This window comes from Magnolia sinica, chromosome 11, assembly GCF_029962835.1.
Source record: "Magnolia sinica isolate HGM2019 chromosome 11, MsV1, whole genome shotgun sequence".
NCBI lineage: Eukaryota > Viridiplantae > Streptophyta > Magnoliopsida > Magnoliales > Magnoliaceae > Magnolia > Magnolia sinica.
In genome coordinates this window covers 53,043,265-53,060,003 of record NC_080583.1, presented here as the reverse complement: position 1 = coordinate 53,060,003, position 16,739 = coordinate 53,043,265, and the positions used below count along the sequence as shown (strand labels likewise).

The 16,739-nt window shown below is 37.6% G+C and overlaps 1 protein-coding gene across 4 annotated transcripts in view; it reads left to right on the top strand.

Moving 5' to 3' along the window:
• LOC131219149 (DExH-box ATP-dependent RNA helicase DExH1) overlaps nucleotides 1-16,739 on the top strand; it is a 96,377-nt gene that overhangs the window by 75,371 nt on the left and 4,267 nt on the right. For all 4 annotated transcript variants that reach the window (XM_058214154.1, XM_058214156.1, XM_058214158.1 and 1 more), the window contains 3 exons: nucleotides 14,754-14,913; nucleotides 15,000-15,273; nucleotides 15,759-15,951. In XM_058214154.1, the coding sequence (XP_058070137.1) occupies nucleotides 14,754-14,913; nucleotides 15,000-15,273; nucleotides 15,759-15,951 (627 nt within the window). The remainder of the gene's footprint in view (nucleotides 1-14,753; nucleotides 14,914-14,999; nucleotides 15,274-15,758; nucleotides 15,952-16,739) is intronic.

Here is a 16,739-nt window from a genome sequence, read left to right as displayed (position 1 = left end):
AGACTTTGTGCATTGGACCAATTGATGATTCCCTCGCTGTTCTTGTGTGTGTTTTTCACAAAAATGCTACGTCATTCTAAAAGATATTTTTTCCTCTAAAATAGTGCTCGTTTTTTAAGTTCTGCACGGTGGCAGATGCTAAGAGAATATGATGATGGCAACATAGAAATTGTGAATTTACTGAAGTTGCTTCTACAATGCAATCAAGGTTGTTGCTTTAATTTATTTTTTAATCATTTCCATGTTGGGGCATCCTTATTTAGTTTTTCTAGCATACATTTCTAAACTGCACAGCCCATTGTGTCGATATGTTCAAAATATCTAGACCAAGCAAAAGATACTTGTAGGTTATTGATTTGCTATTCTGTGTTAACTCTTGTAGGCTAACTTATCCATATTTGTACAGGACTCATTTGAACAAAAACATTAATCAAATAATTTGATGGGGTGTGATGTGGCCCCAAAATCAGCCAAGGGGGCTAACAGCCACTACAGTGGGTTCTACTTGTGATCTAACAGGAGAACGAAGGAGTTCCCCAAGGGTAGGCAAGCCCCACAGTGGGTACCACAAGTGGTTAGCTAGGATATTTGACCCCAATTGAGCCCTAGAATTATAATCTGCCCATGATTTGGTTACTTTTTGTGTCAAGGCAAAATTAGTTTAAGTTTTTATGGACAGGGAACATAGCTAAACAATGATGTATCAAAATAACTGTCAAATATTTTGGAATGTGCAAAGTGGCTCATTTGAATTTTGTTCGACTTCGATTACACGTTTTTTTTTTTTTTTTTCTTATGATACCAACCACACATTTTACATAGTATTGTTGGTCAAAACTCTTTTTTTTTTCCCCAATTGAACCCCAATCAAAATTGTCATTAATCGGTTGCAACATCAAAGTAAGAACTCTAGTCAAACAACTATTCATTGTAGTTAAGGTTGTTAAGCGTTCCTCGGCACAACTTCCCTTGGAATGCCTAGCCACACGCTTGGACATTCCAAGTGCAATTTATTAATATATTTATTTTAATATCATATATGTTACATACATTGTTCGAAGTATCCCTGATATTATCGAAATATCCCCAATATTATTTGTCTCCAGGTCGGCGGCACCAAGAACACCGGTAGCAATACTGATAACATTGGTAGTGTTAGAAATTCCAGGAATTGGCAGTATTGGCAATGTATTGGTAAGTATCGCCAATATATCAATATCACCAATGTATTGCTAATATTTTCGACTATGTAAATTCCAGGTGTCACTTGTATTGCCATTGTATCAACATCGCCAATGTATTATCAACATTTTCAACTACATAAATTCCAAGTGCCGCTTGTATCACCAATGTATCAACGATATTTCAATAATGTTGTCAATGTATTGATATCACCAAAAGTTTGTTTATTAAAAAAGTTAACATTTCAAAAAAGGTTTATGGGCACATAGTTGTATGTGGTGTTTAATTTGTAGATAATATTATTGATAATATCGTGATGTTATCGTTATCACAACACGAGCGATATCGAGACCACAATCTTTCATTTCCTTTCTAGTTGTCGATGATTTCTTGGCAAAATATCATGTGTTTGTCGATATTTTGAAATATCAATGGATGTGTGGATGGATGGTTGGAAGGAAAGATGAGATGGATGGGATGGTTGGACAAATTTCTTACAACAGCGCATGCTTTTAGGCCCCCTCTTAAATGGAAACTTACTATATAAGCATTGTGTTTGCAACTTTTTGATTCCTAAATTTACAAATATGTGTATTTTAGCATCTTCAGAAGTTTCATTAAAAAATTCCACTGTTTTCTCCATGTTTCTCAGCATTTCTGGTTATCTACAATATTATAATATTCCCGGCCATCGAAACTTGTATGATACCGACATATAAATAAATATTGATTTTTTAAACAGTTTTAGCTCTAAAATTAATTTTCAAATAATGAGATAAAACTAATTGTAGAGTTATTACCTATTTTAAATAGAGTTATAGTTAGACGCTACTTCTAAAACTTACATCTACTCCTACATTCCAATGAATCTACAAAGCCCTGGAATTTCAAAGTTTGCCCGGTTTCCTAGCCTAGAAACCCTAATTTCATAAAATTCCCAATTCCTTTGAGCTCAAAATCTAATAGCCCCAAATATTCCTAAATTTCCCTATTTCAAAACCATAATGTTCCAACTTCCCCCAAATTCTAACTCTTTTCCTAGTCTCTCCAACTCTTCCAAATTCGCCAACCCGGAATCATAATTTTGCTAAAATCCCTAAAATTTCCAAACCCTAGAAGTCCAAATTTTCAATATCCTCAAATCTTGTAATCTAAATTTTCCAATTCTCCTAAAGTCCATGATTCATCTTCTATCTCTTGTATGGCACAAATGAAAACTCAATTGCTTTTAAGTCATCCATTGTAGTGCTTAAATCATGAATAGAAGAAAGAAGAAGATCTCATGGGTGTATAAAAATCTAAGAAATTTGGGATAAGTGTTTTTGATGAATCAAAGTTTTGATCTAAAAGAATTGGGGAAAATGTGCTCAAAGGGATTTTACAAGACGTCTTTCTACACTTAATGGTTATCAGCGTACCAAAAAGACCATTCTTTGAGGTACTCAAAAGGGTAAATCACAACACTATGCAGGTGGAACCCTCGTGCACCTAGGTGAATGTGTGGGGGTGGCACCTCACCAGGGGCCCAGGCAAGGTGCTTGTGGCCCAATTCTAGGCGTGCACCTCGACGGGGTCCTCCAATGCCTTTGACTAAACTGCAACCACTAGGTCGACACAAGTGTTAGAATTTTACTAATTCATCAAAGACTTGATAATAGAAAGTAGCTAGCGGCCTCAAGAGTAGATTTATCCAGGGAGCTATTTTTAGGATAAATTGTCATGAGCTCTATCACTAGATACTACCTAAGGAAATTTCCTACGCATGGCTTCATTCAATGCTTAACACAAGTGTTAGAATTTTACTAATTCATTGAAGACTAATAGAAAGTAGCTAGTGGCGTCAAGAGTAGATTTATCCAGGGAGCTATTTTAGGATAAATTGTCATGGGCTCTATCCTAGACACTATTACTACCTATGGAAATCTCCTATGCATGCCTTCATTCAATTTTTAAGACCAAGTTGCGTGTTTACCCGAATGCACTAATTTTGGTTTATCTTAGTATGGTCTAATCTCTCTCCCAAGCAATGACAAGCAGTGATGTACAAGAGATGCATACCTATGCCCTTTGACTTTACATTGTCTATGACAAGTCAACATTGCAAGGGTTGCATTCCTAGTGTTGCAAAAGCAGCGGCATTGCTCTGGGGGATCACAATTGCTTGAGATTTCTAACTTTGGCCCCTTTTGATTGAAGGGGACTCAGCAAATGTGATCTATTTGGCCAAGTCTGCTTGCAATGCTTGGGAAGTGGATTAATCTGTTGGAGAAATTTCAGCACATTGGCATCATATGAATGGTAGTGTTTTACCATGTGAATAGAGGTTCAGAGATGCTAATACTGATGTGGATAGGTTGGCAAAAGAGGGGGTCTCTAGGGAGATTATCCTCATTAATGTGTTGAATGTCTCTAATGGGAAATGGGGTTTTATTAGTGAAGGGGCTCGCTGGTTTGTTTCATTGGAGTTCTGTAGTTATCTGTTTGTGCTGCTAGGATTGCTGTATATTTTCTTGTTTTCATAAAATTCTCAATGTGATCCATTGAAAAAAAAAAATCTGATGTAATTTTGAAATTGATAGAGGACCGGTTTCAAGCTGTTCCAAGGAAACTTTGTGAACCTAAGCCCTCTTTCAGATGTCGCTTTCGAGATCTGAGTGAACACATCTTTTATGGAGGACACCACCGCCCTTTTCCAAACAGTGCATAATTTAGAAATCTTAAGGTCTGCCAAGACCTATATTCCCCTGTGGCTAACACACCTATAACCATTTTACATGATGAGCTTCTTTTTATTTCATGCACTTTGATGTAACACAACTTAAAGACAACTAAGTGAATATGCATATGAGTTTGAGGACAATCCTCCAAGTTTATGCCACAAATTTGAAAACTTCTTTACTTGCAATAGAAAATAAATGATCACATGCCGAAAACTATAAGGAGTCACACCAAATCAAGGTGTTCCGTATTTGTTACGATTCGCCCGTAAAGGCCGATACGTATAGGTAACGGCCATGACCATTACCTGATACGGGGTTGAAATGGGGCAGTTGATTTTTTGGGACCGTATCGGATGTTACGGTGGCCGTAAAGACCGTTACGGGGGATAATGGTCAAAAAACGGCCACTTTTTTTCTATTTAAATTCATTTTTCTCCCCCTTTTTAAAACTTTTCTCATTCCAAAAACTCTCTTAGATAATTTTACAATAGACTTCGACCACTCTTACTATAGTTTTTAATATTAAAATCGTAGATTGAAGTGATTTGAGCGAATAGAAGCTCCGATGGCCTTATGTTTTCAAAAAATTGGAAGAGTAGTATTTATGCAATTTTTCTTATTTCTAGTTTTAATGCTTGATTGTGATGTGTAAACATTAGATACATATAATCATATTCACAAATTCACTAGACAGCCTAATAGGGCACTCTCACCAAAGAGTGGACCATTACATTACCATAAACATGTTCAAAACAAAAAATGAATACATATTTGGAATATTTACATTATTCTTGATTTTCTGAATATTTTTTCAGAATTTTTTGGGCAAAAGAAAATTTTCAACCGTTACTGTGGTCATAACAGTCGTTACGTCCCCGTATCGGCCATTATAATCGATAACCATATCGGTAATTGTGGTGACCGTTATGGCCACCATTACTGATACAGAATACCTTACACCAAATTGAGCCTTAGGCATACCATCCTAGGCTACAGCCCCATCATTAGAAAAAATTCACTTCCATTCAATCCATATTCAGATAATTAAGTTTAGGTTCATATATATGGCCTTAGAGGCCTTTATAATGGATTCAATATAGCCTAGGTAGCTTCTAGAAAGAACTTTCTAGAAGATACAATCTTCTATCCTCCAATTGACCCACATATTTTTCCCTAAATAATCCAAGTATAGCTTTTTCAATAAAAGAACAAAGACCAAACCAAATAAGGAAGCTACATTAGAAATGTTAGAGAAGAAAAGAATATGGAGAGGAAAATCGAGTAGCTAGGGTTGAATGTCCAACCCTTATTTATAACAAGTGATGCAATTACATATATGCCCTTGAGATGAAAGAGACTAAAAAGAGATGACAGGGAAACTAAGGATATAAGAAATAAACTACTAAAGCCTAAAAACCCAAGAACTAAAGGCCCATAGCTCACAGGCCCACATATGCACATACCTACACTCCCCCACAAGCCGAGGCATAAATATTAGCCCCTACCTAAAACAAGTTGTCCAACTTCCACATTAAAAGCCTTAATGAAGATATCCACCAATTGCGTAGAAGATGGAACAAAAGGAGTGGAAATAACGCTAGTAGTAACCTTCTCATGAATTAAAGTGATAATTAGCTTCAATATGTTTTGTTTGCTCATGAATAATCAGATTAGAAGCTATGTGAATGGCAGCTTGATTGTCACAACACATCAACACACGAGTCTTCATAGGAAATCTTGATTCAATAATAAAGCTTTTCAACCACATAATTTCACATAACGTATTTGCCATAGCACAATACCCTATTTTAGCACTAGATCAAATAATAATTGTTTGCTTCTTAATCTTTCAGGTAACTAAATTACTGCTCGAAAAACTACAGTAGCCTGTTGTAGATTGTCGATCATTTGGTGAACCTGCCCAATCTACATTAGATTATCCTTCAATGTCAAGATTATTATAACAACTAAATAACATGTCACATCCTAAAGAGAATTTAATGTAATGTAAAATGCAACGAACTGCTTTACAGTGACCAGAATGAGTAGCATGCATGAACTAACCAAACTCACTGCATGAGATAGATTTGGGTGAGTGATCATCAAATATATCAATTTTCAAACCAAGCATTCATACATATGAGGATCATCAAGAACTTCCCATCATCTTCCTTGAGCTTCTTATTGACTTCCAGTGGAGAATTAATAGGTTTGACACCAAGATTACTAGTTGAAGTTAACAAATCAATGGTATATTTTCGCCGAGACAAAACTGTGCCCTTCTTAGAACGAGAGACTTTAATTTCAAGAAAATATTATAGCGGTCCCAAATCTTTGATGTCAAACGCCTTGCTTAAATATAATTTTAACTTAGAAATACCATTAAAATCATCTCCTGTAATAAGGATATCATCCACATAGACACTCACAATAATTGCCCCTTGCATATGCCCCTTAACAGAAAAATGATCTGAGTGAATACGAGTAAATTCAATGCAAATCAAGGCCCCACTAAACTTATAAAATTAGGCTCGAGGAGCCTTCTTCAACCCATATATTGCCTTCTAAAGGCGATACTTTCTTTCTTCCCCCTATTGATCAAATACAAGAGAAAACATATAGATCTCTTCAATCAAATCATCATTTAAAAAAGTATTCATAACATCTAACTAATGTAGGGGCCAACGTAGATTGGCAGCAAGCAGTGTTCGAAGTATCGGTATCGCTACAAGTTTCGCTGGCCAGTGATATGGAAACAATATCGATATCATCAATAATATCGCTGATAACCGGATATGCTGGAAAACATGGGAAATTTTGTGGAATTTTCAGCGAACCTTTGGGAGATGTTAAAATGTGCATATTTGTATATTTAGAAATTTTAAATAAATTAAATTTAAAAAAAATGCAAAAAGAATGCATACATAACAAGTTTCCATTTAATGGGGCCTTAAAAGCATGTGTTGTTGTAAGAAATCAGTCCAAACATCCCATCCGGCCTATTTAACCATCCAACCTTCTATCCAAATATCCATCGATATTGCAAAATATCAACAACACATGATATTTCACTAAGAAATCATCAACAATTGGAAAGGAAACGAAAGATTGTAGTCTCAATATTGTGCATGTTGCGATATCGATAAGTTCGAGATATTATCAATGAAAAATTGAACATTACATATATCCATGTGCCCATGAAAAAAAATGAAAAAAAATAATAATAATAATTCTAATAAACAAAATTTTGATGATATCAATATGTTGGTGATATTATTGAAATATCGTCGATACACTTATGATACAAGCATTACCTAGAATTTACATAGTTGAAAATATTGGCAATACAAGTGACACCTAGAATTTACATAGTTGAAAATATTGGCGATTATATTAGCAATATTGATATGTTGACGATACTTAGCGGTACATTATTAATATCTAGAATTTTTATACTACCAACGTTATCGGTTCCGCTGAGCTGGAGATAAAGATAATATCAGAGGTACTTCAAACATTGGCAGCAAGAGAAATGATCACCCGTGTAGAGTTCATCTTAGCAATAGTAGCAAAAAAGTTTGTATAAATCCTTTAGCTAAAAGGTAGGCTTTATGTCGAGGTATATTGCCAATGGGATTGTACTTGAGAGCATTCACCCAACGACAACCTATGGGATTCTTCCCAACTAGTAACTAAGCTATCTTCCATGTATGATTCTTTTCAAGAGTTAACATCTCCTCCTTCATAGCTTGTTGTCACATAAGAGAAATAAGATCTTCCTAAGGTTTTTTTAGGAATGATGGAGGAATAACATTCAAGAATAGAAACAAAGGACTTGTGCTCAGGAAACAGTGATGAAGACAGAGTGATAGGAAACAAAACGTTGAATGGGATAAGAAGTATATTGTCCTTTCATTTTTCTAATAGCAACAAGTAAATCCAAGGAAGAAGCTAAATATGGATCAATATAAATAGGTAAATAAGTAGGAACATTGTTAGTACCTGTCGGTAAAGGAGTATGCTTCGTGGTGTCATGAGAGATAATAGGAGTACAAACATTCCTTTAATATATCTTTAAGTTGGAATTAGTGGAATCAGAAACAACCTTATCTTTAGCATTAGAGGAGACGGACACTATCTGATCAAACTCAAGGATAGGAACAGGAAGAACTACAGAGTTGTGCTCTCCTGTCTAATTGGAATGTATGAAACGTCTTCAACAAATTTAACATTCATAGAGATATAACGTCTTTTAGTAATTGGATCAAAACATTTATACCATTTTGTGAAGATGAATATTCCAAGAAATACTCTTAACAACTCGATTTGGCAGTTTATTTCTATGAAGATACCTTCTCCTTGGTCAATATATAAACTCATTCTCAGTTCGACAAATCATCGACACCCAAAAAGACTCGCAATGAATTTAAGAGATAAGGTTGAATGCTGAAAAATATTGAATGGATGACTCCCCAATAATAACCTTGGTAGGCAGATGATTAATCAGATAACAAGCTATAATAATCATATCTAACAAAAAAGACTTAGGGACAGACATACCAATGAGAAGAGCACGGGTAACTTCTAAAAGATGTCTATTCTTCCTTTCAGTAATTCCATTTTATTGTGAGGTATATGCTCACATGGTTTGAGAGTTAATACCATGCTCCTGGAGATAAGATATCATATTATGGGAAAGATATTCCTTTGCATTATCTTTACAAAAAGTACCAATATTCACATTAAATTAATTTTTTGACCTCAATTATGAAACACTTTGAAAATGGAGCAAACCCCATTTGTAGTTTTCACCAAATAAATCCATGTCATACAAGAAGCACCATCAATAAATGAGACAAAATATTTAAATCTATTAGAAACAATAGGAATTGGATCTCATACATTCGAATGAACCAAAGAAAGAATTCTGCTGAACTGTTTTCCGTAGGTGGATAAACAGACTTATGGTGTTTGACTAAGATATGCTCACACTATAAGTTCTTGATGTCACTAGATTCAACTGACGCAAGTAACAAAGACTGTAAGGTTAGAATCGAGGGATGATCAAACCAACAATGCCAAATATAAAGGTCTCAAACCCTAGATGATACAAATCAGTTTTTTATGAGAAAACTGGAGGAAACTTCAAAGAAGAATCATCCAAACCTTGAATTTCAACAAACCTTGTCTGTGGCAACCTGATTTTGGAGAAAACGGGCACAAAAAACGCACTGGAAATATGAACTAAAAAAGAACAAGTAGGAACTTTGCTATCACATCACAAAATCTTAAGCATCCACAAAATCCCTCAAAGAATCAAATCACATTGCCAAATAGACCACATCGACTCTCAAACCAAACCTCCAAGAGGGGAAAAAATGAAGAAGAGAGGAGAGAAAGAAGAAGGAAGAAAGAGGAAGAGAGATCAAGAAGAGAGCTTTCCTTGCTTTGTAGAGAAGAAGAGAATATGAGAGAAGAAAGAAGAGTACCTAGGGTTGGACGTCTTATCATTATTTATAATAAATGATACAATTACATATATGCCCTTAAGACAAAAATGAGATTAAAGAGAGAAAAGATGGCAAATAAGGAAATAAGAAATAAACTACTAAAGTCTAAAAGACCAAGGACTAAAGGCCCATAGCTCACAGGCCCAACAAGGCCATATATGCACACACCTACAAGAAACTAAAACTTGCTACTTATATTCTTTTTCAAAATATGATTTTGTACAAGAAGATTCTGTCCAAGTTGCATGTGTTTCTGTAAGAACTGGGATGAGTCACCAGATCGAACAGGGATCGAAATGACTGAAAATGGAGCAAAACCAGGTGAGGTGTACTGGTTTTAATCTTCAGGCAAGTCGCACTCTAAAACAACTATTTAATACCCTGACTTACATATGGATCAAGAGGATTGTACAAACTCTCGAAAAGAACACCATTGTGTATAGGGCCTGTAGATGTATACAGTTGGACTTATACCCCCCATAGTCCAACCACTTGTTCATCTTTCCATCCAATTGGACCTGTAGGTCCCACAGTCCAATGGGCAATTGATTTAGTTTGATCTGATCCAGATGGTTAATTAGGTCAATATTGACTCTTAATGTGGTCCACATTATTTGGATGGTTCAGATTTTCAATCTCGATGGTTTGGATTATCGATCTAGAGGGGTTGGATTGTCAAAATATGTAGTTTGGACCCTTAGATAGTTCTGATATGTGCTGGATGAGCAATCTGAACCCTTAAATTGGCCAGATCACACAATAAAGTTGGGCCTTGATCATACAATCTAGTTGGTAGTTGCATTAAACCCCCAGTGGAAGGAAAGTCGGCCTGAATTTTTGCCTAGCTTAAGAACAACTGAAGTTGAAAACAATCTGGAAAATTAGCTACAGTTGATTTAACTAATCCTGCCTGTTAAAGAAGATATATTATGGGCTTAAACATTGCTAATGAAGCGCCTCAATTTTACAGAAAGACCAAATTGTTTTACATACAAATCCTTTCCTTTGAACCCAAGAGTTGAAGCACCAATAATCATGTCTGGCCAGCAACATTGATCTGTTGAACAATACTCTTCATACTCTGACTAATGCAGGGGCATTTTCACACTGGGCTCGAGTGGGGTTGCCTGTGGGATGCAGGGGCACACTCGGGGTGGGTGACCCATATGATTTGGGGCCCATAGGGGAGGTCTCATGTTCGTGACTCCTCACCAGGGGTTATTAATGCGCATTTCATACCAGACTCAAGTGGGGTAGCCCATGGGATGCGGGGGCACACTCGGGGTGGGTGGCCCATGTGATTTGGAGCCCACAAAAGGGGTTCGGCCGAGGTCCTAAACCTATGAGATGTAGGCCCTGGGCTATAAGATAAATGGATTAATTCGTCATACTCTAATAATTCGAGCTTTTAGAGCAAGTGGTTAATTGTCCTGCATCAAATTGGTATCAGAGCGGAAGGTCTTGTGTTCGAATCTCCTCACCGGGGGTGATTAATGCATGGGCATTTTCACACTAGGCTCGAGTGGGGTCGCATGTGGGATGCAGGGGCACACTCGGGGTGGGTGACCCATGTGATTTGGGGCCCATAAGGGAGGTCTCATGTTCGAGACTCCTCACCAGGGGTGATTAATGCGCATTTCACATTGGGCTCGAGTGGGGTAGCCCGTGGGATGCGGGGACACACTCGGGGTGGGCGGCCCATGTGATTTGGAGCCCACAAAGGGGATTCAGCCGAGGTCCTAAACCCATGAGATGTGGGGCCTGAGCTATATAAGATAAAGGGATTAATTCGCCATACTCTAACAGTTCGAGCTTTTAGAGCAAGTGGTTAATTGTCATGCATCATTGATTCTGTGAAGAACCATTTTATCATCAACATAATGTATGTGGGCAATCTCAGGCTCCTATCTCCTTCCAAACCCCTAATTAGATAGCCTAGAGTTGCTCTCAAAATATACCACATTGCATTGGGCATTGGAGTGCAAAGGAGACCATTGGTCTGCTTCATTTTTCTTCTTAAGATACTAGAAAACACCCTGACCACCATATAAAATAATAGAGAAATTGTTGAAGGATGTGCATCACCTGTTAAAGTTGCATTCACACGCTATTTTCAGATATTGATTTTCTTGTTGAATAGAAACTTGTTGTCTTTGCAGTACAATGGTTTGTTGTTGTTTGACCAACTTATTATGGAAGGTTGATGCAGGGGCATCTTGGTGTGATTCCAAGGATGCACTGTATCTCCACACTGGGGTGGGGTCTGTGAGATGCAAAATGGCTACAAGGTGAGGCCCACTGTGGGACTGTGCGATTGGGGGACCAGCAACGAAAGTAGGGGTTGCCCACGGGGAGGTCTCGCCTGAGTTTACTTGGAAGAGCCTGTATATAGGGATAAACTGGTCCTTCCCCATCAGCTTTGGAGCTTTTTGTACGCTGGTCGGTTGGCCGCTATCAAAGGTGCTTCTAAATGTCTTGTCTTTTAGGTCTGGAAGGAAAGTGCGAAGTCAAGATTGGATTATTTTGTTCAGTGAAACATTTTGTTGTCATCATATTGCATCATATTCCTAGCTAAAGAACGGGCCTAGCACTCTACTCTCCTTATAGGGAATGTTTAGTAATTGGTGTAATTGGTCCATTGTGTTCTCAATAAATCTTGTTGTTCTAAAAAGAATAAGACATGATGTATGAAGAAACAACCATGAGTGAAAAAAAAAAAAAAAAAAAGTAAGAAATGCTTGACCATAAAAAAAGAAGATTACGTTGTGTTTCTTTTTATATTGGAGTAAGGCGTTTACTGGAATTTTTGCGGTTTGATAAGTGGAGAAAAGAATTGGAATCTACTTCTTTATGTGGATATGTTTTCCCACGTCTTCCTTACTATACCCAAAAATGGCCTAAAGAAGAAACGAATGAATGAGCTCAAACTTGGGTTTAAAATTATTGTTTTTGTTTAATTACTTTGGTTTATTCAAGATGCTTTGATTGAGCTTTAATTCATTAAAGTTGGTCTAGTCTGTAATACTCAAAAGCTCCTAAACTCCAGTTCCCCCTTTGGAACAAGTAAATGATGGAAAAAGAAGCTGAAAAATATCTAGCGAGAATCTCCTGGTGACATAGGAGAATATTGCAAGAATCTCCTAGTGAAATTTAGAAGCTAACTTTTACCAGAAGAAACCTTTATGAATATAAAAACTACCGAAAGGCTTAAATTGTTCAATCAAAATCCTTCTATATTGATGTAGTAGGTAACAACTATGTTATTATCTCATAACTAAAATTTACCCTAAAAATATTGTTGAGACGAAGTTATTTATCATCGCAACTCCAACATGTACAGCCCACCAACCCCATACAAACCTTTGCATATACCAACATGGCACACTTATTCATGATTTGAGCCGTCGATTAAGTGGCCCGGCAATACATAGGTGTTGTGACCCAAGGATCACCATGGTTTGTTCCTTTGTTGTGAGTTGTGACCCAACGATCAACATGTGCCGATCCCACCACAAATCATGCTTATTCATGATTTGAGCCATTGATTAAGTGGCCTGCAATGCATAGGTGTTGTGACCCAAGGATCACCTTTGTTCCTTTGTTGTGACCCAAGGATCACCTTTGTTCCTTTGTTGTGACCCAAGGATCAATGTGTGCCTCTCCCACCACAAATCACGCTCCCTCCCACTACTACTCGTAGCCGTTTATACTTGATTACTTTTTGAAACAGATGCTTCCCTTCTCCCAGGCCTGGATCTTCTACCTCCTCGCTTCATGCTTTGTGCAACTATAGTTTGTTAATCCAATGGAGGGCACACATACAATGAAGCTAGACTCGTGTTAAGTGCCTATTTGTTTCATAAATTTTGGTCCAATTAATAGGTGGGCCAGCCTAATTCTCGAGTTCGGCATTGACACGCTAGGTCCACCCAATTGATGGCTTGCATTCCCACATGTATGCCATTTTGTGCCTTTGTTGTGAGTTGTGACCCAACGATCAACATGTGCCGATCCCACCACAAATCATGCTTATTCATGATTTGAGCCATTGATTAAGTGGCCTGCAATGCATAGGTGTTGTGACCCAAGGATCACCTTTGTTCCTTTGTTGTGACCCAAGGATCACCTTTGTTCCTTTGTTGTGACCCAAGGATCAATGTGTGCCTCTCCCACCACAAATCACGCTCCCTCCCACTACTACTCGTAGCCGTTTATACTTGATTACTTTTTGAAACAGATGCTTCCCTTCTCCCAGGCCTGGATCTTCTACCTCCTCGCTTCATGCTTTGTGCAACTATAGTTTGTTAATCCAATGGAGGGCACACATACAATGAAGCTAGACTCGTGTTAAGTGCCTATTTGTTTCATAAATTTTGGTCCAATTAATAGGTGGGCCAGCCTAATTCTCGAGTTCGGCATTGACACGCTAGGTCCACCCAATTGATGGCTTGCATTCCCACATGTATGCCATTTTGTGCCTTTGGGAGGAGCTTATGGGAGTTTAGCAAAACATGCATGTGGGATCATCGAAGGCACGGTGTTTATGGTCGACACATCATGCATGGTGGGGCCCACACAGCTCGAAGCTCACAGGAGCTTATCGTGAGGTCGTGCGCACTCTCCCATTATATATATATATATATATATATATATATATATATATATATATATATATATATATATATTTCACTTTTATTTTGAGCAATGATCATGTAGATGCACTCTATATGAACTTGTAGATACAGCCCTATATTTCCCACAAACATTTTGTGTAGGATATCCTAGCAGTACAAAAGATGGCACACTGTGAACATTGCCTGTTCTAAATATCAGGCCAATTCACTCATTAGACGGGCCACACTTATATGTTGGATGAGAACATTGGTAGTCCATTGACTTCTATAGTATCACGTGCCCGGTGGGTTAACCAGCATGAATTTTTGCCTCAATGATCTCCACATTGTGGTCATCATTTGCATGGTTCTGATATCCTGCACGCATGACTTGTGTAGATTTTCTCCAGATCTTTTAGAACCATGTGTAGATTTTTGTCTTCTCTATATCTCACATGAACAACAATAAAATATTTATATAGTTTTCTTCTAATATAAAAGGTAGAGAAATGTTGAGTTCTATCAGTTGTTTTCACTACCAATGTGCAACATTAGATACAATACCTCTTTGGAAGTGTGCAGGTAATAAAAGAAACTGGCTGAGCAAGCCAGAGCAAGTTCCATATGCTGGAAAGAGCATGTTTCATCCTTACATAACTGCTTGAAACAATGAAGAAGTTCAGCATTATTTTGATTTTTTATTAAGCAACTTCAGTTGATGCTTGCAGGAAAATTGTGTTGGCAACAAATATTGCAGAGAGCAGTATTACCATTGATGATGTCGTATATGTTATAGATTGTGGGAAGGCTAAGGAAACCAGTTATGATGCTCTAAATAAGTTGGCATGTCTGTTACCATCATGGATATCTAAAGCTTCAGCACATCAGGTGAGGCTATTCCTGTTAGAACTTGAAATTTATCATTGTCTAATCAATGGTTTTTCCTGATGTTTTGGTTGTGGAACAATTTTCAGAGACGAGGACGTGCAGGGCGTGTGCAGCCCGGAAAATGTTACAGGCTATACCCCAAGATAATTTATGATGCGATGCATGAATATCAGTTACCTGAAATCCTCCGGACACCTTTACAAGAACTATGCCTTCATATCAAAAGCTTACAGCTTGGAACCATTGCATCGTTCTTAGCAAAGGCACTTCAACCACCTGATCCTCTTTCCGTTGAAAATGCTGTTGAACTTCTCAAAACAATAGGAGCTCTCGGTAACATGGAGGAGCTCACTCCACTTGGTAGGTAACTACATAAATATCATTTTAAATTGTTTACAGAAGAACATTAGGACTTCCTCTTGAGAAATGTCAAGTTAATTGGCAAAAGAGGAGAGTAAATGTGGAAAGCGTACAAGGGATACACACTAGTCATCAGGTAGTTCTGTTCCATGCCACTCGTGGAATAGGGACACATGCATGAAAAAATAGACAAACAATGATCAATGATCTATATTCATTCATGTGTGGCCGACCTGTTGAGTAAACCATTGTCTGGACATGTTTATGTAGATGCCACCCAGACCTGGACCCAGATCTCGCACACATTTACTACATTGGCACATGTCCCTCGAATTACCTCTTGAATATCACATAGCATGATTCACCTTGGCATTTCTCTTTCATCTTGTGTAGCTTCCTATTTTCTTTTTCTTTTTCATTTCCTTTCCTGCTGAGGTTATTAGAGCTAAGGTCCTCAAATAATCTCGATTGATTCAACTGAACAGGTCGCCATCTTTGCACCCTTCCGTTGGATCCAAACATTGGAAAAATGCTTCTCATGGGATGTATCTTTCAGTGCCTCGATCCTGCACTAACAATTGCTTCTGCTCTTGCACATCGTGACCCGTTCGTCCTTCCAATAAATAGGAAAGCTGAAGCTGATGCTGCAAAAAGATCCTTTGCTGGTGACTCTTGCAGGTCAACAAACTATCTCCTGTAGGCCCCTATCTGAATGAATTGCAGAAATACCCTTGCTTTCTTGGAGGTCCAAAATTCTATGACCTCATTAGTGACGTGGACAATGACTCTGTTTTTTTCTTTCTTGTGGATCATGTGATTTTTGTTAACAAGAAGAAAAGAGTAAACTACATGAACAAGACGGTAAAAACAGCAGCTCCAAACCTCCCAGGGAGGGAAGGAAAAAAACAACAAAAAACAAAAATACATGCCCATGCCCCCAGGCCACCTAATTGTTGATTAATTGCATGCGGTACCCCAAAAGTAAAACATAACAAAACCTAAGACTGAAAGCATGTGTCTGTAGTGACAAGGCACAATTTCAAGAAATGTTACATGTCCTTATTCTATAGGTATCATGTAGAAGACCCTACATGAAAGGAGTGGACTGTTCAATCATACTACCAAACAGTATTTTCACTATCAGTATTGACGCATGTATCACACCCCTGGGATACAGAAACATTTCTGGTATCGCATGGGAAACATCGCATGTATCACTGTTTTTGGGAAACATTAGGAAATTGGTCGATTTTTTTTTAATTGAAACTTAAGGGGATGTTTTTAAAAAAAGGCATTATTATATGCTTAGAACTTAAAAGATCAGAAAACACAAGTACACTATAAGTTTCCTTTGTATAGGGATCCAAACCATGCTCTCTCTGGCAGAAGTGATGCAATTATATTCAAAATTAGTTCATATATAATTTGACGATCATAGAAGACATTCATGGATGATGAACAATCAA